Source organism: Eucalyptus grandis, chromosome 4 (assembly GCF_016545825.1).
Source record: "Eucalyptus grandis isolate ANBG69807.140 chromosome 4, ASM1654582v1, whole genome shotgun sequence".
Lineage (NCBI taxonomy): Eukaryota > Viridiplantae > Streptophyta > Magnoliopsida > Myrtales > Myrtaceae > Eucalyptus > Eucalyptus grandis.
The window spans coordinates 38,772,237-38,798,659 of NC_052615.1; the positions used below are offsets into that span (position 1 = coordinate 38,772,237).

At 41.2% G+C, this 26,423-nt stretch overlaps 3 protein-coding genes across 4 annotated transcripts; all 3 read left to right on the forward strand.

Annotated features, from left to right (window-relative positions):
• Positions 1–1,971: 1,971 nt before the first annotated feature.
• On the forward strand, positions 1,972–7,288 carry LOC104442385 (disease resistance protein RPM1). Of its 2 annotated transcripts, none has more exons than XM_018872474.2 (2): positions 1,972–2,232; positions 3,589–7,288. In XM_018872474.2, exon 2 carries the CDS (start codon positions 4,036–4,038, stop codon positions 6,883–6,885), a length of 2,850 nt encoding a protein of 949 aa, XP_018728019.2. In that variant the 5' UTR covers positions 1,972–2,232; positions 3,589–4,035; the 3' UTR covers positions 6,886–7,288. The 2 variants fall into 2 exon arrangements, with proteins under 2 accessions (XP_018728019.2, XP_018728017.2); XM_018872472.2 differs by having other exon boundaries at positions 4,033–7,288.
• Positions 7,289–11,949: 4,661 nt separating this feature from the next.
• LOC104442386 (disease resistance protein RPM1) lies at positions 11,950–15,044 on the forward strand. The gene has a single exon (XM_010055811.3). The coding sequence runs from the start codon at positions 12,030–12,032 to the stop codon at positions 14,871–14,873; it is 2,844 nt and encodes a 947-aa protein (XP_010054113.2). The 5' UTR covers positions 11,950–12,029; the 3' UTR covers positions 14,874–15,044.
• A 3,448-nt stretch (positions 15,045–18,492) lies between these two features.
• Positions 18,493–21,350, forward strand: LOC120292669 (disease resistance protein RPM1-like). The gene is made up of 2 exons (XM_039310960.1): positions 18,493–18,979; positions 19,721–21,350. Exons 1-2 carry the CDS (start codon positions 18,561–18,563, stop codon positions 21,348–21,350), a joined length of 2,049 nt encoding a protein of 682 aa, XP_039166894.1. The 5' UTR covers positions 18,493–18,560.
• The last annotated feature ends 5,073 nt before the right edge of the window (positions 21,351–26,423 follow it).

Genomic DNA, 26,423 nt, shown 5'->3' on the forward strand with positions numbered 1-26,423 from the left:
CATCCTTGGAGATAGGAATTGCCTTTGTTCAGCCTGCAGAGGAGGAGAATACAGCAGATCGTAGAGTAAGCAGCGCGATGAACCATATAAAAATTCATGAAGGGTTTCTTTACGCGAAACTTCTGGTTATTTACTTATTAGGGCTCTTTCTAATGTGGTTTTGCTTTTGTCATCTTTATGTTGTTGTTGGCATTGTTAGGGCGAGATAGAATAGTGAGCAGTGAGCACGAAAGGAGAAGTTTTTTTTCTTCGACATGTATTTGGTTATTCTATTCTATCAAACGAAAGATAAAGGAAATTTATCCATGGTAATTTAATTAAATATGTATGATCGTGAGATCATCGAATTCAATGTCAGTGTGTGAAAGGGCTTTCCGATTTTCTCCCTTTATACGATGAAAACACCACTGGCAGCTTTTCTTACATGAAGGAGATTTGCAATTGCGCGCCTCTGCTTTTAGAATCTTCCTCCATACGTGAAGAATTAGCTGTTGTATCATTTTGGTCGGTCAACACAAGCGGCATCGCTGATGGGCAGGATCATTTCCAGTGGATTATTCGTATTTCAACAGTCAAAGCATCTCCACCTAACGCTTGCTCGAATACTTGTTTCAAAGCGTGGGCAATCTGTCATAAGGTACACCAGATTTCATGACCCAATCTGACCAGCTAATATCAATGGATAGTTCTATGAATGTAGTTTTCTGCAATTTGTGTATTCTTGCGTCCTGTAATTTGTTTCAAGAGTCCATCAAGTTTCAAGGTTTAGCATTTAATGGTGTGGGGAGGGGAGACCGGCGTAATTATCCCCTTTGGAAGTTACCATAGTGGTTCCACAAACGTCTGGTCCAATAAGTAGACTCATTGAGTTGCTCATCAAGATAATGTATAATTTCATTTGAAGAATCATATTAAAAACCTGATGCTAATACATATGCAAGCTATGGTTACGGTGAAGTACCTAACATCATATATATATTTTAATAAAGATTGGGTTGATTATCACGTTTCTTATCATACATGCCAATATTACTTATGATACGAGTGAACATATTATTAAAGATATCCTAAGTCATAAATAAAACATTTCAATTAGCGGCGACGAATTGCCTTCGCTGTGAGCCTGTCACGATCATAGACTTTTTGAAGCAAAATTGCTCGAGAAGGACGGCAAAATTGTTCATATTTGCCCCGCTTACAATTTCTTTTTCTCTCTAATTATTGGAAATCCTCGTGCTTTGACGGCTTCAATCGGGGTCACATCAGACTAATGAAACGGACATGAAGTGATATTAAAAGACCAAGAAGACTTAGAACATTTAAATGGAGATAAAGTCACTGACTCAGTCATTTAAGAACTAAAAAATTACCTCAACAATCTCAGCGCCGACCATGTATTCTGACATGATGTTGAGGGATCACTTTTAACCTTCTAATTGTGCTCCACCTGATTTCGTATGGATTTGTTATTCATTCATTAAGAAAAAAAGGCATTCATTTCATCATCTTTGATCAAGAACATTTTCTGATAAAGAAAAAAAGCATCAAGAACATTCAAATATACCCAGACTGAGAGAGAGAGAGAGAGAGGTGAGAGGTGATCACTTTTTTTTTTTTGACGAGAAACAGAGCTGATTATATTAGATAGTAGGCAAAGGTAATACAGCATGAGCATCAGTACAAAGTAAAACCAGAAGGAGAGGTGATCACTTAAAATTATAGAAATTTCATGGCGATTTGTTTGGCTACTCGCCCTTGCGGCTTTGCTGCAAAAATACACTTCCGTGAGACGTGTGAAGTTTTTTCTTTCTTCTTTTTGGGTCGAATGAGACGTGGGAAGTTAAATTATAAAGGAAAAGGGGTTCTTGAAACGGAGGAAACGGGTACTTTCAGTTATTTATTCATATAAAATTATACCCTTAATTTTTCTTGACTTCTTCTCCATTGAATTAACGTCATTACTCGGATGGGCAGGGGAAAAAAAAAGGGTTCGTGTCCGATCCTCCAACCCTTGTTTTGATCCCATCAGCTAACAGCTCAGCCACTTTCGTCAGCACATTTTACCGTTTTGCAGCAGCTGGTGTTTTATAAAAGATGTAGAGAAGTAGGAGGGGGGAAAGAGAGAGAAGGAACGAGAAAAGGAAGAAAACAAGAGAGAGCGAGGAAGGGCTTCGGTTCATCAAGCCGTTAGACATCTGGGCACGCCTAATCAACCTTGTTTTGAAGCGATCGGTAAGAATTCTAGGTCTTGATTCCTTTCATCGCAGATTATTTCTTGGTGAATTTGTAATTTCGAATGGTGTTGAATTCTGAATTAGTGGGTTGACTGTAGAGGTTATAAAAGTTTTGGATGATTATGGACATGTAGAATTTTACAGAATTTGCTTTGGGTTTACCGTTTGATCGGGGTGAGATTTTAAAGTTTGTTGTGCACAGCTAGAACCAGATTGGAATTATTGTGTCCGTTGAGTTGGTAAGCACTTTGCTGAAACAAGGGTCCCCTCAGCTCCCTAGAGAGAGAGAGAGAGAGAGAGAGAGAGAGAGAGAGAGAGTAAGTAAATAAGAAAATTGAAGGAGGTTATATGAAATTTCATGGTGATATGTGGTTATGACTAGAGGTAAAAGGATATCAATCTAGAGGTACGCTGGAAGTGGAAGACCGCTTGTTTGTTTTTCACTCGCTCTTCTTTCACGCAAAATTAATTAAAAAACCAAATTGGACTTGCTCATTTGGGATTTTTTCTTGGGTGATAGATTCGCTCTGGTTCAAAATCTACTTCAAATTACTCTACAAAAGAGGAAAATCATCTTTCTAATCATATACTCGTTATGTAGTTGAAAAACCAGTCCATATAATGCAATGAGAGCACCGTAAGAAACCAACATCGACATGATGAACACTTGAGATATATGTGTTTGCATCATGAGAGGCATAGGACCATAAAGCGAGTACATACTTTCTTGTTTTGGCCCTTCTGAAAAACAAAGTGAGCATATACACCAGCATATCAAAGAATGCAAAAGCATCCACCTGATGGATACCGACATTTTGATAAACTATGCACATCTTCTAGGAGAAGCAGGCATCATTCATGATTATCGAACAATATGGCTCCTTTATCATCTTCTTAACCGTCATCGATTACGTCTGTGCACTTTCAAAGCGAGACGAACTGCTCAGGGTTTAGTTGTCTCATAATAGCAAATTCCCAATTTAAGACGTGCTCGACAGTGCATTCCTTAGGCTTGAAAAGGTTATTCCCCAGATCGAGATTGACCGATAATATAAATTCTGGTTGAACAAAGACTTGCTGAGCAAAAAGTTAAAAAGGCAATTGTGTCAACGAACAGACGAAACTGCTGTGGTGTTTTTACAAAAAGATCGAGCTCCTTGAAGATAAGCACGACTTAAGTAGGGGTATATAAAAAGCGAAATCTTGATCAAAATACTTTGAGGTGAATCTCTTTTCTGGCTCTAAAGAATTCCAGCGTAACAGAAATGACTGGGCTCGTTATCTCATCTCACCAGAACAATCATTTATTGAACACCATAAATGAATTTGACCTCCCCCCTAATTGTGTTTGCAGATGAGGCATGAAACTTCACTTGAGTCGATAGCTAAAACCAGTACCTAAAATTTAGACAGTTCTGAGGCCTAAGCCTTTCAAGACTATATGCATAGAATTACATTTTTCGAGTGGGACCTGAAATCTCTAGTAAATACAGTGATTCTACCATGCAAGCATCAAGAAGTGGAGTGAAACTTAAAAAATCTGAGAGCCAAGCTAAGTCAGAAATAAAAGACTAGTAGCTTTAAAAGCAATGCATGCTCTGAGAAACTGCGGTCAACTAGCACAGCAGAAGTAAACTTGTCTAATTGGTTTTGGAGCCCAACATGTTGAAGCATTGAGTCTATATATATATACATATAGTCATTTAGTCATGCACATCAAGTTGAATCGGAAAACCACAGACAGAGTATGTAGTATTGTGACAGCCACTGACCTCTGATTTTGCGAGGTTTTAAGCAGAGAATGGCAGAAGCTGCAGTGTTGTATCTACTTAGCAAGCTCGAAAGCTTTGCCGAGACTGCGGTGCAACAACAAAGAGAGGGTCACGAAGAGTGGATGTCTCTGATGAGAGAATTTGAGCGCATCAAGGCTTTCCTAAAAGCTGCGGATTCCATGGAAGAGTGCAACGAAGAAGTCAAAGTATGGGTTAAGCAAGTGCGAGAAATTGCATATGAAGCTGAGGATCTTCTTGATGAATATACACAACTCTCAGTGCAGGATCATCAATCCGAGGGCTTTCTACGAATGATTCAAACCAGTGTCAGAAACAGGAAAGCTCGACACCGACTGATTTCAGCTATGAAAGGCATCAGCCCCAGAATCAAAAGTATCTGTGAAGGACAGCAGAGACTGTTTGATGGTTTCAGCACAACTGAGAGAGGTTCAAGCTCAACCTCTTCTTATGAAGACAACAAATGGCAAGACCATCGAGGAGATGCACTTCTGGTAGAAAAATCCGATCTGGTGGGCATCGAAGAACCCAAAAAGGAGCTTGTCGAATGGTTGGTCCAGGGTGCTTCACAATGCCAGGTAATTTCGGTGGTTGGCATGGGAGGTCTGGGGAAGACGACCCTAGTAAAGCAAGTTTATGATGACCCAGCAGTGAAGAAGCGATTCACAGCACGTGCTTGGGTCACTCTTTCTCCTTCATCAAGGACGGACGAGCTGCTTTCAGACATGCTTCAACAGATTGCCAGTAGCATCACGAAGACGCTTCCATCTGAAGCAGAAACTTCCAAAAGTAGTTGCGTTAGAATGGTGATCAAAGACTTCCTTCAGGAAAGGAGGTTGAAATACCTAATCGTTCTTGACGATGTATGGGATATGAACAAATGGGATGCAGTCAAATGTGCAATACCCAACAATAACAATGGCAGCCGAATAATGGTCACCACTAGGAAATCAGATCTAGCATCAGCATCTGGCACTGGATGTTCAGGGAAGGTCTACAACATGAAGCCCTTGTCATCTGAACAGTCACATGAACTTTTCTGTAGGAAGACATTCAAAGAGAAAGCGTGCCCCAGCCATTTGGAGGAAATCTGCCGGCAGATCTTGAAAAAGTGTGAAGGACTTCCCCTAGCAATCGTGGCCATCAGTGGTGTTCTGGCAACAAAGGACATTAGAAGAATTGATGAATGGGAACTAGTCCTCCGCAGTCTCCGTTCTGAAATCGATGGCAATGAAAAGCTCAAAAACCTGAAGCAGGTACTTTCATTGAGTTTCAATGATTTGCCTTATTACTTAAAGTCCTGTTTCTTGCATTTGAGCATATTCCCTGAGGCTCTTGTTGTCGAACGTATGAGGATAATCCGACTCTGGGTAGCAGAGGGCTTTGTTGAAAGGAAAGAAGGTAAAACCCTGGAAGAAGTCGCTGAGGACTACCTTGATGAGCTCTTGAACAGAAGCCTCATCCAAGTGGCAGAGACCACCAGTGATGGAAGGGTAAAAAAATGTCGAGTTCATGACCTTTTGCTGGAAATCATCATTCCGAAGGCAAGGGATCAGAACTATGCAATTATAGACCATGAACACAGAGGTCCTTGGCCAGAAAGAGTTCGTCGCCTCTCCATACACAAAGCATTTCAGATTGCACGAGAAAACCGGTCACTTTCCTGTCTCAGATCCTTGTTCATGTTTTGCGTAGACGAGTCTTGTGTAGTTGACGCTCTCTCATCTGAATTGAACCTTCTCAGTGTCCTCAATTTAGAACATGCTCCGGTAAGCCGTTTCCCAGGTCAAGTACTTAACATGAAATGTCTCAGGTTTCTAAGCTTGAGATCTTCCCGTATTCGAACCATTCCAAGTTCCATAGGGAACCTTCAGAAGCTAGAGACATTGGACCTTAAAGACACTCATGTCGTCGCATTGCCTGTGGAGATAGCAAAGCTTCAACAACTACGTCATCTCCTTGTGTATCGGTATGAGGACATATCTTATACTCACAATAAATATGGTTTCAAAACCCCTGCAGATATTGGAGCTCTGCAGTCTCTGCAAAAGCTATGCTATATAGAGGTAGATGATGAAAGAAATGGTAGAAATATTACGGGGCTGGGGAAACTAAATCAGTTAAGGAGGTTATGTGTGTTAAAGTTGAGGAGAGAAGACGGAAGGAATCTGTGCTCATCGATAGAAAAGTTAACCAACCTCTCCTCACTGGCCGTCTATGCATTAGATGATCAGGAAATTGAACTGCATCGCCTTTCTTCTCCTCCACGACTACTTCAGAGGATCTTCTTGAGGGGACACTTAGAGACCTTACCAAGCTGGATTGCTAACCACCACGGCCTCGTAAAACTATACCTGAAAATGTCCTGTTTAAGGGATGATCCGCTAGAATCCCTTCAAAATTTGCCCAGTCTGGTTCATCTCGAGTTACTGCATGCTTATAATTGGCAAACTTTGTGCTTTAAGGCCAAAGGATTCATGAAACTTAAGATATTAGGGCTCGATCTTTTTGAGGAGCTCGAGTTCATACAGGTGGAGAAGGAAGCGATGCCCTGTCTAGAAAAGTTGACGGTCCTGCGGTGCAAATTGCTCAAGGATCTGCCATTAGGAATCGAGCACTTAAACATGCTCAAAGTGTTGGAGTTCTTTGACCTGCCTGATGAATTAGTCCAGAAACTTAAGCCGGACAAACAAAATGAGGACTATCAGAAAGTTGCGCACGTTCCCGAAATTCATTACGGTTACTGGAGAGAGCAAGGTTGGGATGTCACATCCATAGAGACAACGGTCGAGGAAGAGGGCTCTCGTTTGCAGAGTTCTAGTAAGAGGGGTAATGAACCTAGTCCTTATCCTCGGAAATAAGTGTTTGCATCTTCTGTGAATCCATCTTTTCCAGGGTGTCTATGTTTACACTGCGACAAAGTATTCGATGTAGTCAAGTTTACAGTAAATGAATTCTTGAACATATTCGAATGTACGTTTTCGATCTGGCAATGCCTGGTCATTCAGTAGCCTTTCTCAAACCAAGCTTCGACCGGGGTTGAGCGAGAGATGACAAGTCCAGAGAACCGTTCAAGCCTTACCAACATTCCATTGCAGATATGGTGACATATCTGCATTGCAAACAATCCACAGGCCTTGGTATTATTTATAAGTGGATCCTTATAAGTTTCGGTAAATACATACTTGTAATGAACATAAAGCGTGCATCGCACATCTGTATAAATTACTTTTCTATGTCAAAAGTGATGGTTTATTAAAAGGATGAGGAAAAATAATGTCCTGTCACTATCTTTGTTTGTTCCTTGCAGGGTTCCGTATTTATGATCATCATTCCATTAGCATGACAGATTTGTATAGGATGACAAATGAAGTTAATTATGACAGTGTGAAAAGAAAAAAAATTAAGCCAAGTTTTTGTTTATTCTTTCTTTGTAATTTTTTTTAATCTCAAATGATATTTTCAATTTGTTTCGTTTTGCTGAAAATGAAGCCCCCCTTGTCACAAGCATGCAGGATACGCGCTGATGAATCCTTCATTACATGAAAACAACTACCTTAATGTCGTTGTCATTGCATAAAATATCTCTGTCTCGGCTTTTCTTGGTTTTATATACAATGAGAAAGAAACAACCATGGTGGCGTGATCGTAAAAATTGTACTGATTTTAATGGAAATTGCCATAAGTGAAGGGTAGACAATGATGGTAGTTCTAACATTTTCAATGCACTCCACATCATGTAGTAGTGCCAATTTCATGTCTCTTATACCTCGTGCTGACTCATAAAGATCATTAAAGATTCAAGATATGTTCTTTTATGCTTGTTGTAGGCAATTGGATCATCAATTTTAAAGTGAAACACTAGATCATTGAGGCCACGAATTTGGATATGATTGACTAATACGAGTACTTTTCGATCATCCCTTATGTCATTTTCTTTCTTGGTCATCCACCCTAAAAAGAATTATTAATCGTCATTATTGCCTAAGTAATGACGATTATGATTAAGGAAATATGTTCCGAATGGAAGATCTTTCGTGAGACGAGTGGACCACTAACTTCAACTTTCCAAGAGTTTTTAAGAGGAGAGGAAGCGCACAACAGTTCCAAAAGCAAATCATATGCGAAGACCTTTTGAATTGGAGAGTGCACTCTGTGAGAACGTGTCGGTGAATAACGCGTAGAGAGATGATTATTTCTCTTTCAAATCAATTTCGTTTAAATAAATAAAGGAATGGACCGTTCGAGCAAATGGAACCCAACACCGCCTTTAGTCCAAACAGCAACCAATTTGGACGAAGTCCAACGATATTTCTTTAGAGGATGAGGATTGGAATCAATGGGGCTCGGCTGTCAACTTCACCATTATTGATCAAGGTCTAATGACCAAAGTTCATTGCATTTTGCTTATAGTTCTAGCTTCAAGCACCATTATTTTAAATTGGTAGAGTTGGAAGACGGTGGAATACGTTAGGTACATCAACTGATTTCCATCCAAATTTCTTTTTGTATTACCAACTCAATAATTGCTCAATTTGCACTAGAGAAAAAAATTTCATGTTCCTGGCACAAAGGGGCTTCAGAAAAAAAGTGCAAATTCATGTTTTCAATGGTTAAAGTTCTCTCTGGCGCACGAGGAATCCAATTTAGACACGCATGTCCGATTTGAAATGTCTGGCTTTAATGAAGGTTCATTATTTGGTTTGTTATCAATACTGCAATTTTCACTTCGCTAAGACAAAACCAAATCAGGCTCTAACAGTAGAAACAGTTCGGGCAAGAAATGAGAGTGAGTCAAGTTACTCTAATTATTAATCAAACTCGGCTCGGTTGTTTTTGAGTTCAAGTAACTCGAGTACTTTTCAAGCCGAAATCATTCTTGAATATTGCGAGCCCAATCAAATATTACGTTTTCAGTTGTATATGGATCTAAAACTATCAACCCTTCTCAATTTAATTCGGGTTTAGATTAATACTCCTTGAAAAATATAGTTGAGTCGAGTCGAGTCGAGCTCCAACTCAGTGAGAACTTATTTGAGAGTTGAGCTCGAGTCGAGAATTGAGTCTTGAATATTCAAGTCGAGTTGAGCTGAGTGTCGAATTGCATTGACTCAATGACATCCTTAATAGACACCGCAACCTTTCGATGGCCTGTATGGTTAACTGTTCATAGAAACAAATTGACGAGAACAATAGGTTCGTGTTCTAGTAATATATTAAGGTGCAAGTCACCCTCCATCCCAAGACATTATTAAAGCCCTCCATGGAAAATAAGAAAGTAGCTCCCCCATCCTTTGTATCTGGCTTGATAAGTGAGATAATAACAGCTTTTTGATGGTTGAATATAACTGATGAGTAGACTATTGTTTCCGACCCGTACACGCAAGCAAGGGTTTTGATGAAACGGACAAAAAATGAAGACTTTCATGTACTCAAAACAAGACAAATCAGAAGACTTTCACTTGACCCAAGATATTAAATTCATCTAATGTACAGGGCTTGATCATCGTCCATAAAAAGTAATCTAATAATCCTCTACACTCGATCCTTATCTTGCAAAGATGGACTTTCATGTCAAGCTCATGATCTTATAAGATTCGGGCAACAAAAATCAAGGAACCAATGTCATTAAATTTAGAGTAAATTAATGGGTGCTTTGGTGCTCCAGTAATGAAAAATGTGTCAAAAGTTATTTCTTTAAGTATAAATTCTGGATTAGCAAAGAAATCACCTCCCCACAATGGACAGTGACAATTGAATACCCCTGAGAGAGAGAGAGAGAGAGAGAGACCGAGAGACTTCAGTTTTGAGGATAGTCTCTTCTTTATAGTTTTGATGATTATCGTGTCTAAGCTGATTTGTCATCTACACATGTCACTGCTTACGTTAATTTGCATATTGAACCTAGCGCTAATCTAACTTCTTTCCTAATCTCTTCTGCGTCAACCCACTACGTCACAGTGAATTGCCTCACTAAACAACGCAATTCATTGCCTAATTTTTCCTTTACTCAAGAACTTGGTTAACAATACTCTAAGTAACAAGAGGTTAACCCTAGTTTAAGTCTAACTGAGGAAGTATACTGTAGTTGAATAACCGTACAGACCACCGAATTGCTCCTTTGGTCCTTGAACAAGAATGCATCGTTTGGAAAGATTATTTGGACACCCTCTTGTAAGGACCTAATGTACTAGATTGATGAAATGTGACAAGGTAATCTTACTGTGCGACATTTTTTATCCAAGACCGTTGGCTTCTTTTACTACATGTCCGATGACTGCATCCCGTACATTCTCTTCAGTCCACTAATCACTTTATCATAAGTTATGAATTTGGGAATTCTAAAGGATTCTGAAGTGGAAGAAGAGTCGTGACTAATTTCCATGACACAATTGATGTCCTGCGAATTTTTCTAGAACCAAAAAAAAAAAAAAAAAAAAAAAAAAACAAACTCCTGAGAACTAAAGTTGATTATGTGATGGATTCACCAAATAGCGCTGCTTTAAGAGAAGCAAAATCTAAATGAAGGCACAAACGGCCGGGAAAAAGATGGATGAAATCATCTCGTTGAGTCCATGGATCAAAGTGACTCCTAGGTGAACATCAAACTTCTAATCTCACAAGTGACATCGACTCTTCTTTGCAAGAAAAAATTCAAACTGTCCCATTTTTCAATGGGTAATAATCAGACACGCAATGGCCAGTCGTAAACACAAACCTCGAGTTTTGACATTTCAATTTCTTTGCTTTCAAGAAATTCATGCATACACTCTATCCAGGACTACTGTACATGTAAGCGATCTAAAAGAATCCAGTACAAAGGACCATAAACTATGTGCCGAATAATTTGAGTAAGAGAAGGACAGATTTAAAATACGAGAAACGACAAATGAGACTAGAAGCTTCAAAAGCAATATATAAGTTAGCATGACGACATTTTGTGAAGGTTTGGCAAATGAGGAGAAAATTGTTTAAAAAGTTGTAAATTTATTGCACTTTTACTAATTAGTCATAGATCTTTTAATTTTACCAATTCAGTCATAAATTTTTTAATTTTGTCAATTCAGTCTTAAACTTTTTTCAATTCTTGTCAATTGAGTCCATCCGACTAATTTTGATCAAAATTTATTAAAGCAAACATTAGTGACGATGCCACGTGAAATTTTATATATATATATATATATATATATATTTTTTTTTTTTTTTTTCTTTTCCACTTTCTTTTTCCTTTTGTTGGTGGCCAACTATAAGCATTGGCTAGCCATCGCTAGCCTCACCCACCACAAACGAGGCCTGACCAAGCAAGGGCTCGCCCTGAGAGGGGAGCCCTTGCCTAGACTAGGCAAGGCCACCCTAGCCTGGTGAAGGAAGCTTTGTGGGGGCTCGCCCAGGCAAGTATTGGCCTTGCCCAAGCCAGGATAGCCTCATCTTTGTCCAATTGACAAAAGGCGAGGCCGCCTTGGCCTAGGTGAGGGCCAACCATTGCCTCTAGCCAGTGGCTGCTCGCTAGCAAAAGAAATAAGAAAGTGGAAAAGAAAGAAAGAGAAAAAAAAAAAAAAAAGAAAAATGAGAAAAAAATTAAAAAATTAAAAAATTGGTTAAAATTGTTAATATTAACGTTGATTGTGTCATATGACGTAGCCAGTGTCCACATAAGTAAATTCCGCCAAAATTTGATTAAATGGACTCAATTGATAAGAAATGAAAATGTTTAGAATTGAATTTGCAAAATTTAAATATTTAAGATTGAATTGACAAAATTACAATAGATTTAGGATTTTTTGGACAATTTTCCTGACAAATGAGGATGGGACAAAACACCAGTCAATTAGTTTGGATCGGAGCCCGACCTGACTTTTTACGAAATAAAGTGAACTATTAATTTAAACGTCAGGAGTCATTCACATCTAGCTAAACCTAAAACAAAAGAGATTGGAACCGATATTCTTAGGCACTATGAAACCCAGCAACTCCTGACATTTCAGAAAGCAGCCGAGAATAGAGAATGGCTGAAAGTCCGGTGATCTATCTGCTCGGCAAGCTTGCCAGCTTTTGCGAGAATGAAATCCAACATATGAGAGAGGGCCGTGAAGAATTAATAGCGCTGAGAGGCGAATTCGAGCGCATCAAGGCCTTCCTGAGAGTTGCAGATTCCATGGAAGAGCACAACGAGGAAGTCAAAGTATGGATTAAGCAGATAAGAGAAGTCGCGTATGAGGCTGAAGATGCTCTTGATGAATTTAAACTGCTCTTGGCACATGATCACGAGGGGAGTGGTCTTCTTTACAAGATCCCTTGCTGTGTCAGGAACATGAAAGCTCGATATCGGTTGACTGCTGCAATCAGAAGTATCAGCTCCAGAATGAAAGACATCTGTGAAGGCCATCAGAGACTGTCCAAAAAATTAAAAAGAGTCCAACAAGGTTCCAGTTCCACCCGTGAAGATGACCCGTGGCAAGATCATCGAGCAGATGCAGTCTTTGTAGAGAAATCTGGTCTGGTGGGAATTGAAGAGCCGAAGACAAGGCTTACTCAGTGGCTTGTTGGCGGCATTCCAGAGAGGGAGGTAATATCGGTGTCTGGAATGGGAGGGTTGGGGAAGACGACCCTGGCAAAGCAAGTTTTTGATGATCCAGTTGTGAGGAAGCACTTTCCTGTGCGTGCTTGGGTCACACTTTCTCCATCTTCGAAGACAGAAGAGCTCCTGATGGACATGCTTCAACAGATTGCCAGTAGAATCATGAAGCCAGTTCCAAGTGGAGCAGACACATTGGACATCGATTGGCTGAAAATGATGATCAAGCGCTTGCTACAGGGAAGAAGATCGAGGTACCTGATTGTTCTTGATGATGTCTGGCATATGGACAAATGGGATGCTGTCAAGTATGCATTGCCTAACAATAACCACGGAAGCCGGATAATGATCACAACCCGGAATGCTGAACTGGCACAGGCATCCTGCACTGAATTTGTTGGGAAGGTCTACGAAATGCAGCCGTTGCCAGTCGAACAATCACAGAAGCTTTTCTGCAGGAAGACATTCAAGAAAAATGCGTGCCCCTCCCATCTGGAGGAGATATGTACAGACATTTTAAAGAAGTGCGAGGGCCTGCCCCTTGCAATCGTGGCCATAAGTGGCGTCCTGGCTACAAAAGACAAGCGGAGAATAGATGAATGGGATTTGGTCCGCCGTTCTCTTCAGTCAGAAATTGATGGCAATGACAAACTCAAAAACATGAAGAAGGTACTTTCACTCAGCTTTAATGACTTACCTTACTACCTAAAGTCCTGTTTATTACAGATATCTGTATTCCCTGAGGCTTATGCGATTGAGCGCATGAGGCTAACTAGACACTGGGTAGCAGAAGGTTTTGTTGAAATGAAAGATGCTAAGACCATGGAAGAAGTTGCAGATGACTACCTCAATGAGCTTGTAAATAGGAGTCTCATCCATGTGGTGGAGAGAGACAGCGATGGGAGGATAAAGTCATGCCGAATCCATGGCCTTTTGCGGAGGATCATCACTTCAAAGTCAAGAGATCAGAACTTTGCAGCCATAGTTGACGAACAAAGTTCAGTGTGGCCTGATAGAATTCGTCGCTGCTCAGTTCACAATGAGCTTCAAATTGGACAACAGAACTTGTCACTTTCCCATCTCAGGTCCTTGTACATATTTGGGGTAGACAAATTTTCTCTATATAGAATTCTCGCTGGTGATCTGAAACTTCTTAGTGTTTTGGACTTGCAAAATGCTCCATTAAGGAGGTTCCCGGTGCAAATAGTAGACATGCGTTCTGTAAAGTTTTTGAGTTTGAGGCATACTCAAATTCAGACACTTCCAACATCCATGGGAAGGCTTCAGAACTTAGAGACTCTAGACCTCAAACACACTCATGTCATTTCATTGCCTATAGAGATCATGAAGCTCCAACGCCTTTGCCATCTTCTTGTATATCGTTATCAAACTGTATCCTATACGCACTACAAATATGGCTTCAGCACCCCAGCACAAATTGGAGCTCTTCAATCTCTGCAAAAGCTTTGCTACATAGATGCAGATGATGATAGAACCAACAATGTTATAAGTGAGCTCGGGAAGCTAAATCAGCTGAGAAGACTCTGCATTCTAAAGTTGAAGAAAGAAGATGGAAGGAAATTGTGCTGGTCAATTGCGAAGTTGACAAACCTCCAGTCCCTGGCTGTTTATTCATTAGGAGATGATGAAGAAATTGATCTGCAGAACCTTTCTTCTCCACCGCCACTACTTCAAAGGATCTACCTGAGAGGACGTATGCGGGCTTTGCCACATTGGATAGCAAGCATGCATGGTCTTGCCAAGTTACATTTAAGTTGGTGTTTGCTTAAGGAAGATCCCCTGCCATCCCTCCAGGATTTGCCCAGTCTTGTACATCTTGAGTTACTTCAAGTTCACGATTGGCAAACACTATGCTTTAAGGCTAAAGGGTTTCAAAAGCTCAAGATATTAGGTCTTGATTATTATGAGGAGCTCACATTTGTACAGATAGAGGAGGAAGCAATGTCTAACCTTGAGAAATTGATGATCCAGCGATGCAAACAGCTGAAGAGTATGCCATCGGGAATCGAGCACCTCACCAAGCTCAAAGTGCTGGAGTTCTTTGACATGCCTGAAGAGTTAACCGAGAAGCTTAAGCTAGAAGAGAAGGATGGAGATTATCAGAAAGTGGCACGTGCTGCAGAACTTCGTTATGGCTACTGGAGAGATGGGGCTTGGGACGTTACTTCAGTAGAGAGATCAGGAAAGGAACAGAGCTCTCGACCTCAGGACACTACGATGAAGAGAAGTAACCTTCCTCCTTGTTGGAAATAATGATATGCTCCATCTTGTGTAACTGCAGTTTTTCTTGAGTTGCCCCAATTTACTGTAACTAATAAGGCTGATAATGTTCAAAGCAAACATCAAAGGTTTATTTGTCTCCAAGATAACTTGGTAGGCCATTTTGTAGCCTAGAATTGCATCTGATATTTTGTCTACACTACACCACATGCACGTCGCTAGGGTGAACATATATATATATGTATGTAGGCTTGGCAGTTGATCTATGCTTCATGACAATATCTTCAAAATTTATTGAACAGATCTTTCTAAGATGACATGTCAGATGACACCACATTCACAACACATTAAAAAACAATTTTTCGTGTAACAATAGGTTAGTACTCATATAAAGAAACAAAAGGCAGTATGAATATGTCGCATTAATGCGAGTACTACATATAATTAGAAGTGCTTAGATGCATCTAATCAAATTAAGAGGGTTAGACCATACATTTACACCTTCATTCCCCCAATAAAACTAGATCAAGCACGCTATGCTCAATTACATATTGTGAGCCAGCCATGCAAACCAGTGGCATCATAACGTGTATTATACCTTCATCCCCAAATTCAGTGACTCAATGACAAAATTGTCCCAAATCGCCCGAGTACATTTGAATTCTCCAAAACAAGCGCGTTTCCTTCATCGGGAGAGCAAACCTCGGAAAGCAGAACACATTTATAGTTTGTTGGCGATGCCGCATTTTCTAAGGAAAGCAAGGAGATATGGTCGACAACTCCATCATTAAGCTCATTGAAGCAATGCTGATGAGAGGACGAAACATGGCTAAAACACCACATTTTAGTCCGACTTACAACATAGCAGGAAAAGAAGTTAACCTTGTTTTCCCCAGTGTGCTTTCCAGTGCCTTAACCCGCGGAATCGGAGAAGAATTCGTGAACTGAAACGGACGACAGAACCTTTAATTATGTGCAAAGACACAGCGAGAGAGAATCAAAATCGTTCTTTCAGCTTAAGACCACGTAAACATGCTAAGAAATCAGCAAAATACCGAACGATCTATTACTCGACCCAGAGGATCGACCTGTTGGACCTTGAAAAAAGTGGAAGGTGAAAAATTTGAGAAGGCTAGAGGATTTGAAGCGAGGGTTCGTCGATCACGAACCTACCGAAAGGCCGATCTTGGGGTTGCCCTCGGAGTATACGGACAGGCATTACGAAGTCGATTCGGATTGGTTACTGGCATTATCGCCATGCGGAGGGAGGAGGATCCAATGAAGATGAACAAAGTTGCAGATTTATGTAAACGTCCTAGTAAAGGGAAAAAGAAGCAAAAACAAGGAAATCCACCGAGCCCATGAACTCCACCTAAGCAAAGGATTCTTGAAGCGTGAAGCTCCTGGTGATGGATTTTGCAAAACAGGGAACTCATAGCTTTTGTTTGATGGGCTATGTTTAGGGCACAGATCAGCCCCCGTTGGATATATGGGCTCTTGTTGATGGAGGTAGACACCGGCTGGCCCAATTACGAAATCCTCGAGTAGCCCATCTCAATTGCTAGCCCAATTAAGCTGCTGATTGGGTTGTTAAGGCCCATAGGCTTAAAAGACTTTCCCTCGTAATTGGTTGTGCAAAAAGTTTTTACTCGGCTCGGTTATTTTCGAGTTCGAGTAGCTCGGGTACTTAATTGGGCGAATTCAATCTTGAATTTACTTGCTTCGAGCAATTTGCTAGCCTAATCGAGTAATTACCTATTCATTTATAAATAGCTTTTGAAACTATTAGTTCTTCAATTATAGCGTGCTTTTGGAACTCGAGTTTGAGCATGAGCTTGCGCTTAGTACAATTCAAATTTCAACCAGCACTTATTGAATAACATAGTCGAGTCAAGTTAGAGCTCATGGAGAATTTATTCAATAGTTAAGCTTGAGTCAAGGATTAAGCATTAAATATTCAAGTCAAGTAGAGCTGGGAGTGTTGAATTGCGCAACTTGATTACATCCCTAGCAGACGCTCAACCTTTTAGTAACTTGTATGGTTAACTGCTCGCAGAAACAAATTGAACAGACCAATGTTGTAATGTTCTAGTCATATATCATGAGGTGCAAGTCATACTTTATCCAATATATTGTTAGATGACAAATTTGTGAACCTGTCCAGATAAAGCCCTCCGGGGATAAAATCTTGACAGAGGATAGTAAATTATCAAATTAACATGGACTTCATGTCAAGCTAATGATCTTATTGGGTACAGGCACCCCAAATCAAGGAACCGACATCATTTTATTAACAGTAGATTATTAGTGCTTGGTGCTCCAGTAAGTTTTAAATATATAGATCAGACACGCACACACCGTCCATATGAACAACGAATCACCTCCACATAATGGATTGTGACAATTGAATACAGAGATAGAGACAGAGACAGAGACAGAGAGAGAGAGGTCAGTTTTGATGATAGTCTCTTCTTTATAGTTTTGGTGATTATCGTATCTAAGCTGATTTGTCATCTAGTACATGTCACTGCTTACGTTAATTTGCATGTTGACCCAAGTGCTAATCTAGCTTCTTTCACAAACCTTTCTGCATCATCCCGCCGTAAGGCACAGTGAATTGCCTGACCAAACAATGCGATTTTGTCACCTAATTTTTCTTCGCTCAAGAACTTGGATTAAAGCACTCTAACAAGAGGTTAACCCTAGCTAAGTCTAATTGAGAAAGTGAACAGTATTTGATAAACACAGGTTAACCCCAGTTAAGTCTAACTGAGAAAGTAAATTGTAGTTGACTATGCATCAAGACGACACAAATAGGTCCTTGTCCTCGAACAAGAATGCATTGCTTGAAGACGTCAACCTACCATCAGCTCCTTTAGCAATATGTCTGGTAGGACATGGATTGATGACTACAGTTCTCTTCCGTCAAGAGATTGCTTCATAATAATTTACGAAGTTGGGTATATAAATGGATTCTGAAGGGGAAGAGCCATGGCAATCTTCCATGACACAGACAGAGGTCCTGCGATTTCCCCCAAGAACGCACATGAACCGAGAGCTAAAGCTAATAATATAATGGATTCACCAAATAGCCATGCTTCAAGAAAAGCAAAAACGTAAAATCATTTTAGTGTGTCCCTGGATCAAAGTGACTACTAGGTGAACATCAAACTTCTTAGCAAACAAATCACGTCGACTTTTTCCCTGTAAAAAATAATTTTGTACTCTTCCCATTTCTACATTGGTAACAATCAGGCATGGAATGGTCGGTCATTAACACAAACCTCAAGTTTTGGCATTTTGATGTCTTTGCTTTCGATCAGTTCGTGGATACACTTTATCCAGGACCATTGTACCTGTAAGCAAACTAATGAAATGCAGTACAAATCAGCATACCGTCTGTACCTAATTATTTGAGTAAGAGATAAGGCAAAAATTTAAAATAAGGTTATAAGTAGTTAGCATGTCAACATGATGTGAAAGATATGGCAAATGAGCATAGGATAGAACACCAGTTCAATTGGTTTGGATTTAAAACCCACCCTGACTTTTTACAGAATAAACTGAACTATAAGATTAACCGTCAGTCATTCACCTCAAGCTAAACCTAAAAGAAAAAAACTGGAACCGATATTCTCAGGCACTATGAAACCTAGCAACTCCTGAAATTTTAGAAAGCAGCCGAGTATTGAAATTTCAGAAAGCAGCCGAGTATTGAGAATGGCTGAAAGTCCAGTGATCTATCTGCTCAGCAAGCTTGCCAGCTTTTTTGAGAATGAGATCCAAGATATGAGAGAGAGCCGTGAAGAAATGATTACGCTGAGAGGTGAATTCGAGCGCATCAAGGCCTTCCTGAGAGTTGCAGATTCCCTGGAAGAGGGCGATGGGGAAGTCAAAATATGGATTAAGCAAATAAGAGAAGTCACATACGATGCTGAGGATGCTCTTGATGAATTCAAACTGCTCCTGGCGCACAATCATGAGGGGTGCGGTCTTCTTTACAAGATCCCTTGCTGTGTCAGGAACATGAAAGCTCGATATCAGTTGACTGCTGCAGTCAAAAGCATCAGCTCCAAAATGAAAGCCATCTGTGAAGGCCATCAGAGACTGTACGAAAAACTAAACAGAGCCCAGCAAGGTTCATGTAACGACCTGGGTCCCACTTGTGTGATATTGTCCGCTTTGGACACTGAGTCCTCACGGCTTTAAAACGCGTCACACAATATTAAGGAACCCAAGCCATTATAAAGGCTCTCAGGAACCCCTCCCTAAGCGATGTGGGACAAGAGAGAGAGGAATCCCTTCCCCTTCCCTTGCGCGCGTCCGAGGACCGGAGGCGCGGACGCACCGCCATCCCTCCTCCCCGCGCACCGCCGCTCGGGTTGTCACACGCGCGCAAGGGAAGGGGAAGGGATTCCTCTCCCTCTTGTCCCACATTGCTTAGGGAGGGGTTCCCGAGAGCCTTTATAATGGCTTGGGTCTTTAATATTGTGTGACGCGTTTAAAGCCGTGAGGACTCAAAGGTCCAAAGCGGACAATATCACACAAGTGGGACCCGGATGTTACAAATGGTATCGAGCCGACTCCCGATCACGTGTGGGGCCACAAACAGGGTGCCGTGCTCCCAAGGGGGAGAGTGTGGAGACGACCCGAGCGGCGGTGCGCGGGGAGGAGGGATGGCGGTGCGTCCGCGCTCCGGTCCTCGGACGCGCGCGCAAGGGAAGGGGAAGGGATTCCTCTCCTCTTGTCCCACATCGCTAGGGAGGGGGTTCCTGAGAGCCTTTATAATGGCTTGGGTTCCTTGTGACGCATTTTAAAGCCGTGAGGACTCAGTGTCCAAAGCGGACAATATCACACAAGTGGGACCCGGGATGTTACAGTTCAAGCTCTGCCTGTGAAGACAGCATGTGGCAAGATCACCGAGCAGACGCAGTCTTAGTAGAGAAAACTGGTCTGGTGGGCATTGAAGAGCCCAAAGAGAAGCTTACTCAGTGGCTCGTTGGTGGCGATTCGGAGCAGGAGGTCATTTCGGTGGTTGGAATGGGAGGGTTGGGGAAGACGACTCTGGCAAAGCAAGTTTTTGATGATCCTGTGGTGAAGAAGCACTTTCCTGTATGCGCTTGGGTCACACTTTCTCCGTCTTCGAAGACTGAAGAGCTCCTGATGGACATGCTTCAACAAATTGTCAGTAGCCTCATGGAGCCGGTTCCAAGTGGAACAGACACCATGAACATTAATTGGCTGAAAAGGACGATCAAGAGCTTGCTACAGGGAAGAAAGTCAAGGTACCTGATTGTTCTTGATGATGTCTGGCACATGAACAGATGGGATGCTGTTAAGTATGCATTGCCTAACAATAACCTCGGAAGCCGGATAATGATCACAACCCGGAACAGTGACCTGGCCTTGGCATCCTGCACTGAATTGAATGGGAAGGTCTATGAAATGCAGCCATTGCCGGTTGAACAATCATGGGAGCTTTTCTGCAGGAAGATTTTCAAGAAAAGCTCATGCCCCTCCCAACTGGAGGAGATCTGTACGGACATTTTAAAGAAGTGCGAGGGCCTGCCTCTAGCAATTGTGGCCATAAGTCGCGTCCTGGCTACAAAAGACCGGCGGAGAATAAATGAATGGGATTTGGTCCGCCGTTGTCTTCGTTCAGAAATTGATGGCAATGACAAACTCAAAAACATGAAGAAGGTACTTTCACTCAGCTTTAATGACTTGCCTTACTACCTAAAGTCCTGTTTATTACAGATATCTGTATTCCCGGAGGGTCATGTAATTGAGCGCATGAGGCTAATTAGACACTGGGTAACAGAAGGTTTTGTTGAAATGAAAGATGCTAAGACCATGGAAGAAGTTGCAGATGATTACCTCAATGAGCTTGTAAATAGGAGTCTTATCCAAGTGGTGGAGATAGACAGCGAAGGGAGGATAAAGTCATGCCGAATCCATGGCCTTTTGCTGAAGATCATCAATTTAAAGTCGAGAGATCAGAACTTTGCAACTATACTGGACAAACAAAGTTCAATGTGGCCAGATAGAATTCGTCGCTGCTCAGTTCACAATGAGTTTCGGTTCGGACAGCAGAACATGTTGCTTTCCCATCTCAGGTCCTTGTACATGTTTGGGGAAGACAAATGTTCCCTATATAGAATTCTCTCTGGTGATCTTAAACTTCTTAGTGTTTTGGACTTGCAAAATGCTCCTTTAAGGAGGTTCCCAGCGCAAGTGGTAGACATGCGTTCTCTAAAGTTTTTGAGTTTGAGGAATACTCAAATTCAAACTGTTCCAACGTCCATAGGAAGGCTCCAGAACTTAGAGACTCTAGACGTCAAACACACTCGTGTCACTTCATTGCCTATAGAGATAATGAAGCTACAACACCTTTGCCATCTCCTTGTATATCGTTATCATACTGTAGCCTACGTGCTTTACAAATATGGCTTCAGCACCACAGCACAAATTGGAGCTCTTCAATCTCTACAAAAGCTTTGGCCAATTTAGTCATAAACCTTTTACTTTTGTTCCACTTCAGTCCATCCGGCCAAAATTGGCCGGCCAGTCTCTTGACGTGGCAGCTGGCGGTGCCGGCGAGCTTTTTTTAATAATATTTTATTTTTAAAAAAATTATTAATTTTTTCCTTTTTTTTTTTTTCCCTCCTCCCTCCTCCTTCCTTGGGCTCGGCGACCGGCTGGTTGGCCGGTCGTCGGACTAAGGCGATCCGGCGGGGCAAGGAGGCCTCGCCAGACGCGACGGCGAGCCCCCTTTGTCGTCGCTGGGCGCGAGCTCGCCTCGCGCGAGCCCCCTGCCGTCGGCGGGCGAGCTCGCCTCGCGCGCGACCGTGAGGTGACCTCGCGCCCGGCGATGGTGAGGGGGCTCGCCGTCGCGTTTGGTGAGGGCTTGCCTCACCCCGCCGTCGTTGGGCGCGAGCTTGCCTCGCGGTTGCCGGCGAGGCGAGCCCTCGCCGGATCTGGCAAGGGGGCTCGCCGTCGCGTCGGCGAGGGCTCGCCTCACCCGATGACCGCGAGGCGAGCTCGCGCCCGCGAGCCCCCTCACCGGATCTCGCGAGGGCTCGCCTCGCCCGGAACCGCGAGTCGAGCCCTTGCTAGATCCGGCGAGGGGGCTCGCCTCGCCCGACGACCGCGAGGCGAGCTCGTGCGAGACGCGACGGCGAGCCCCCTCGCCGGATCTAGCGAGGCTCGACTCGTGGTTGCTCGCGAGGCGAGCCCTCGCCGATCCGGCGAGGGGGCTTGCCGTCGCGTCGGTGAGGCCTCCTCGCCGGATCCGGCGGGGGCTCGCCCGCCGGATCGCCTCAGTCCGACGACCGGCTAGCCTGGCCGGTCGCCAGAGCCCAAGGAAGGAGGAAGAGAGAGGAGAGAAAAAAAAAAAGGAAAAAGGAAAAAAAAAAAAAATTTAATAATTCTTTTTTAAAAAATATTTTAAAAAAATCACGCCGACGCCGACCGGCTGCCACGTCGGTGCCGGCCGGCCAATTTTGGCCGGATGGACTGGACTGGAACAAAAGTAAAAAGGTTTAGGACTAAATTGGCAAAAAAAAAAGTATAGGACTGAATTGGCACAATTACAATAGGTTTAGGACTTTTTTGGTATTTCTCCCAAATATGGATAAGGTGGTTCAACATGAAACGTGGAGCGACTTTTGAGGAGGAAGTAATTGACCATTGGCGATTACCGAATTGGCCTATAAATATCGGAGGCAATCTAGCAAAGAACTCCAAACAACACAAAAAATTACTTTATCTTGCTTTTATCCTTACTTAGTCTAGCTTAATTATAGCTTAAGATTCCCGTCGTAAATTCAATTCTAGCAAGTGTCTATATTCCAGGCAATATTATTGATTAGATTCTTGTGCTAAGCCATTGTCCGGTGTCGCTGATTAGATTCCAACATCGTGTCCTTATAATCATCTAGGTGCAGTGTTTGCTAGGTGATGTTACCATTCTCTAGCGTTGTCAATTGGATTCCGACATTGTGTCCTTATAATAATCTAGAAGGAGTGTTCACTAGGTGTTGTAGCCATTGTCTAGCATTATTGATTAGATTTCGATATTGTGTCCTTATACCCATCTAAGAGTGTGTCTACTAGGGATGCGCATGACAAAATTTCTGGAATAGAAATCGATTTCTATTCCATGGACGAATTTCTCAGCAAAGAAACGCGTTTGATAACGATTCAAAATTTCTATTTCTAAAGTAAAAATTCGTTTGATGAGAGAATAAAATTTCTATTTCTAGGAGTGGCGATAGCCGACATTCGTACCGTAGCCTACATGCTTTACAAATATGGCTTCAGCACCACAGCACAAATTGGAGCTCTTCAATCTCTGCAAAAGCTTTGCTGCATATATGTTGATGATGATAGAACCAACAATGTCATAAGTGAGCTTGGGAAGCTAAATCAGCTGAGAAGACTCTGCATTCTAAAGTTGAAGAAAGAAGATGGAAAGAGATTGTGCTGGTCAATTGCGAATTTGACAAACCTCCAAGCCCTGTCTGTTCATCCATCAGGAAATGATGAGGACATTGATCTGCAGGACCTTTCTTGTCCACCGCCACTACTTCAAAGGATCTACCTGAAAGGACGTATGCGGGCATTGCCGCATTGGATAGCAAACATGCATAGTCTTGTCAAATTACATTTAAGATGGTGTTTGCTTAAGGAAGATCCACTGCCATCCCTCCAGGATTTGCCCAATCTTGTACATCTTGAGTTACTTCAAGTTCACGATTGGCAAACACTATGCTTTAAGGCTAAAGGGTTTCAAAAGCTCAAGATATTAGGTCTTGATTATTATGAGGAGCTCACATTTGTACAGATAGAGGAGGAAGCGATGTCTAACCTTGAGAAATTGATCATCCAGCGATGCAAAAGGTTGAAGAGTATGCCATCTGGAATCGAGCACCTCACCAAGCTCAAAGTGCTGCAGTTCTTTGACACGCCTAAAGAATTGCAGCTAGATGAGAGGGATGAAGATTATCAGAAAGTCGCACATGTTCCCGAACTTCGTTATGGCTACTGGAGAGATGGGGCTTGGGACGTTACTGTCACGAAGAGAAGTGATCTTCCTCCTAGTTGGAAACAATGATATGATTTACGTTGAATAATTGCTCTTTTTCTTGATTTGCTCCTATCTGTAGTAACTGAATTTTAGGGTGATAATATTCAAGCAAGCATCAGAGGTTATTGTTCCCAAGGTAACTGGGAAGGACATTTCATAGCCTAGAATTACATCTGATTTCTGTCTACGATACACTATGTGCATGTCCCTCGAGTGCACATGTATAAATGTAGTCCTGCATGACAGTATCTTCCAAATTTACTGAACAAATCATCCTAACATGACATGTCAGTTGACACCACCTGTACCACACAATAAGAAACGATTTTTCAGGTACCAATATGTAATTACTTATATAAAGAAACATGAGTCAAATATGTTGCACTAATGCGAATAATACATATAATTAGGAGCGTTTAAATTTGAATGATACGGTCATGAAAGATATGCTGCTTAGAAACTGTCCCCGTTAATGCCCGATGAAGCATGCTGTGCTAACCTATCATTATATGCCATGCACGCAGAATGTATAACTTACCCACACAGTATTAGTTCCAAAAATTTGGAACCAGGAACCGTATTTGTTTCATAGCCGGTTCGGTCTGATTACCGGATATAATCAGACCAATAGCACAGTTCTATCCCCCACCCACCCCCAGCCAACCATCTTGAATTTCCCTTATTTATGGACTTTGTTCAGCCTCATACACAAAAGTTGTTCAATGAAGATGAACCAAGATGCAAATTCATGTAGACGCCTTAGTAAAGAAAAAGAAGAAAAAAGAGAAAAAGAACACAGCTTACAGTCGAGAGTTAGATTGTTAAGTTATATTATTACTAATAACCATATTAAGATTCCGTTAGCTATGACATCCTGTCATAATAATATTCTAATTGTAGATGATGGACAGATACGATACTTAGAAATTGTTCTCACCACTATATGAATTATTTTCCAAAAAACACTATTGCGACCTAACCTCGGGTGCATTAGGGCTCTCTAAAGCCCATATCAATTCACGATTTAGATTCAAATTCTTAATATGCGATTGATTTTTAATTAGAAGTCGCAACTAATCTATTTTTAGTGGGTTGATTAGAAACCCAAGTTTACTCCTGCAAAGTAGAGATTTATGAGTTGGGGACTTGATTACGCAATTTCAGTACCTTTCTCTTTTATTTCGAAAAATATGATTTGCAAGCGGTTTGAATTGATTTTAATTTATTTCCCTAACATATGAGGTTATCATGCGGGTGCGCAAATCACCAATTTAACACCCAAATAAAGTAATGAATAAATTGTAGGACTTACCTCATGACCTTGAAAGCATTTATAATGTTAAATCAGAATTCACATCAACAGTTCTAGATATAATTTCTAATTAGAATTCATATTGATAGTTCTAGATATAATTTCTAATTAACACGTAATTAATTTTTATTTTTTTTACTTGTTTGATGAGAATCATGCTTTATGCAATGTATGCTACTAATCTAACATGAAATTATATAACATGACAATATGACTTAAACTAAATGACGTAAATGTAATATTTTGAGCATGCAATCTATCCTAGAGAGTGAAATTAATTTATCCTAAGACAATTTCTGATATTTTCCATGAAATTCGAAATTAGAAAATCGTGAAAATTATCTATCCAGATTAAAATATCATCCAACTTACATTAAGAATTAGATTAGGCCAAATCTTAATTTAAACTAGCATGTTATCTCAACTTGGTAATCCCTAACCTAAAATGTAACCTATCTAGGAAAAAAATATCTAAACTTAAAAATTAAACGTGCAAAGAATGTCCTAATTTTAGTTTCCTTCTTTTTTCTTTTCGAAATTAAAATTATCAAATAATTAAACATGCAACTTAAATTAATGAAAAAAAAAAAAAAAACTAACATCCTAAATTAATGTTTTTATTTTATTTTAAATTTGAAATAATAAATTTCCTATTCTAAATATGCAAAATAACCCTAAAACAAGCAATATTCTAGCATGAACCTAATCTATCTCAATTTTTTTGGGTTTTCTTTTACAAAAACAAAATCGATTCAAACAACATAATGGCAGCAAATCAGGTAAGATAAGATTGATATTCATAAATTGACGAATCATATCTCGCGCATAAGATCGGATTGGTCAATTTTAAACAAAATCGCGAATCGAATCTCAAGCGTGAGATCGGATTTGCGACGCGATTGTGACTTAGGTTTCGGGTGTGAAAATTGGACTGTCAATCGTATACACATTGTGAAATTATGAAGATTTCCCAATTCATGAAGGATCAAGAGATCTCTTGGAATCCATCCCGCGGTGGACTCGCCCCTCGCCCCATTGCGTGACTCGCCCCTCACCCCCATTGCGTGACTCGCCTGCGGCCCATAGGAGGTCGCTCTGAGTTTACGCCACCGGCTATTAGTCTTCAAAATTCAAATTGGGCAAGGCAAATAAGTGTACCTACTAAAAAAGCAGTTTTTGTAAT

Coding starts and splice junctions, on each gene's coding strand:
- LOC104442385 (XM_018872474.2), top strand. CDS start 4,036: ATGGCAGAAGCTGCAGTGTTGTATCTACTTAGCAAGCTCGAAAGCTTT.
- LOC120292669 (XM_039310960.1), top strand. CDS start 18,561: ATGGCTGAAAGTCCAGTGATCTATCTGCTCAGCAAGCTTGCCAGCTTT. Junction 18,980..19,720: donor CTAAACAGAGCCCAGCAAGG/TTCATGTAACGA, acceptor GGGATGTTACAG/TTCAAGCTCTGCCTGTGAAG.
- LOC104442386 (XM_010055811.3), top strand. CDS start 12,030: ATGGCTGAAAGTCCGGTGATCTATCTGCTCGGCAAGCTTGCCAGCTTT.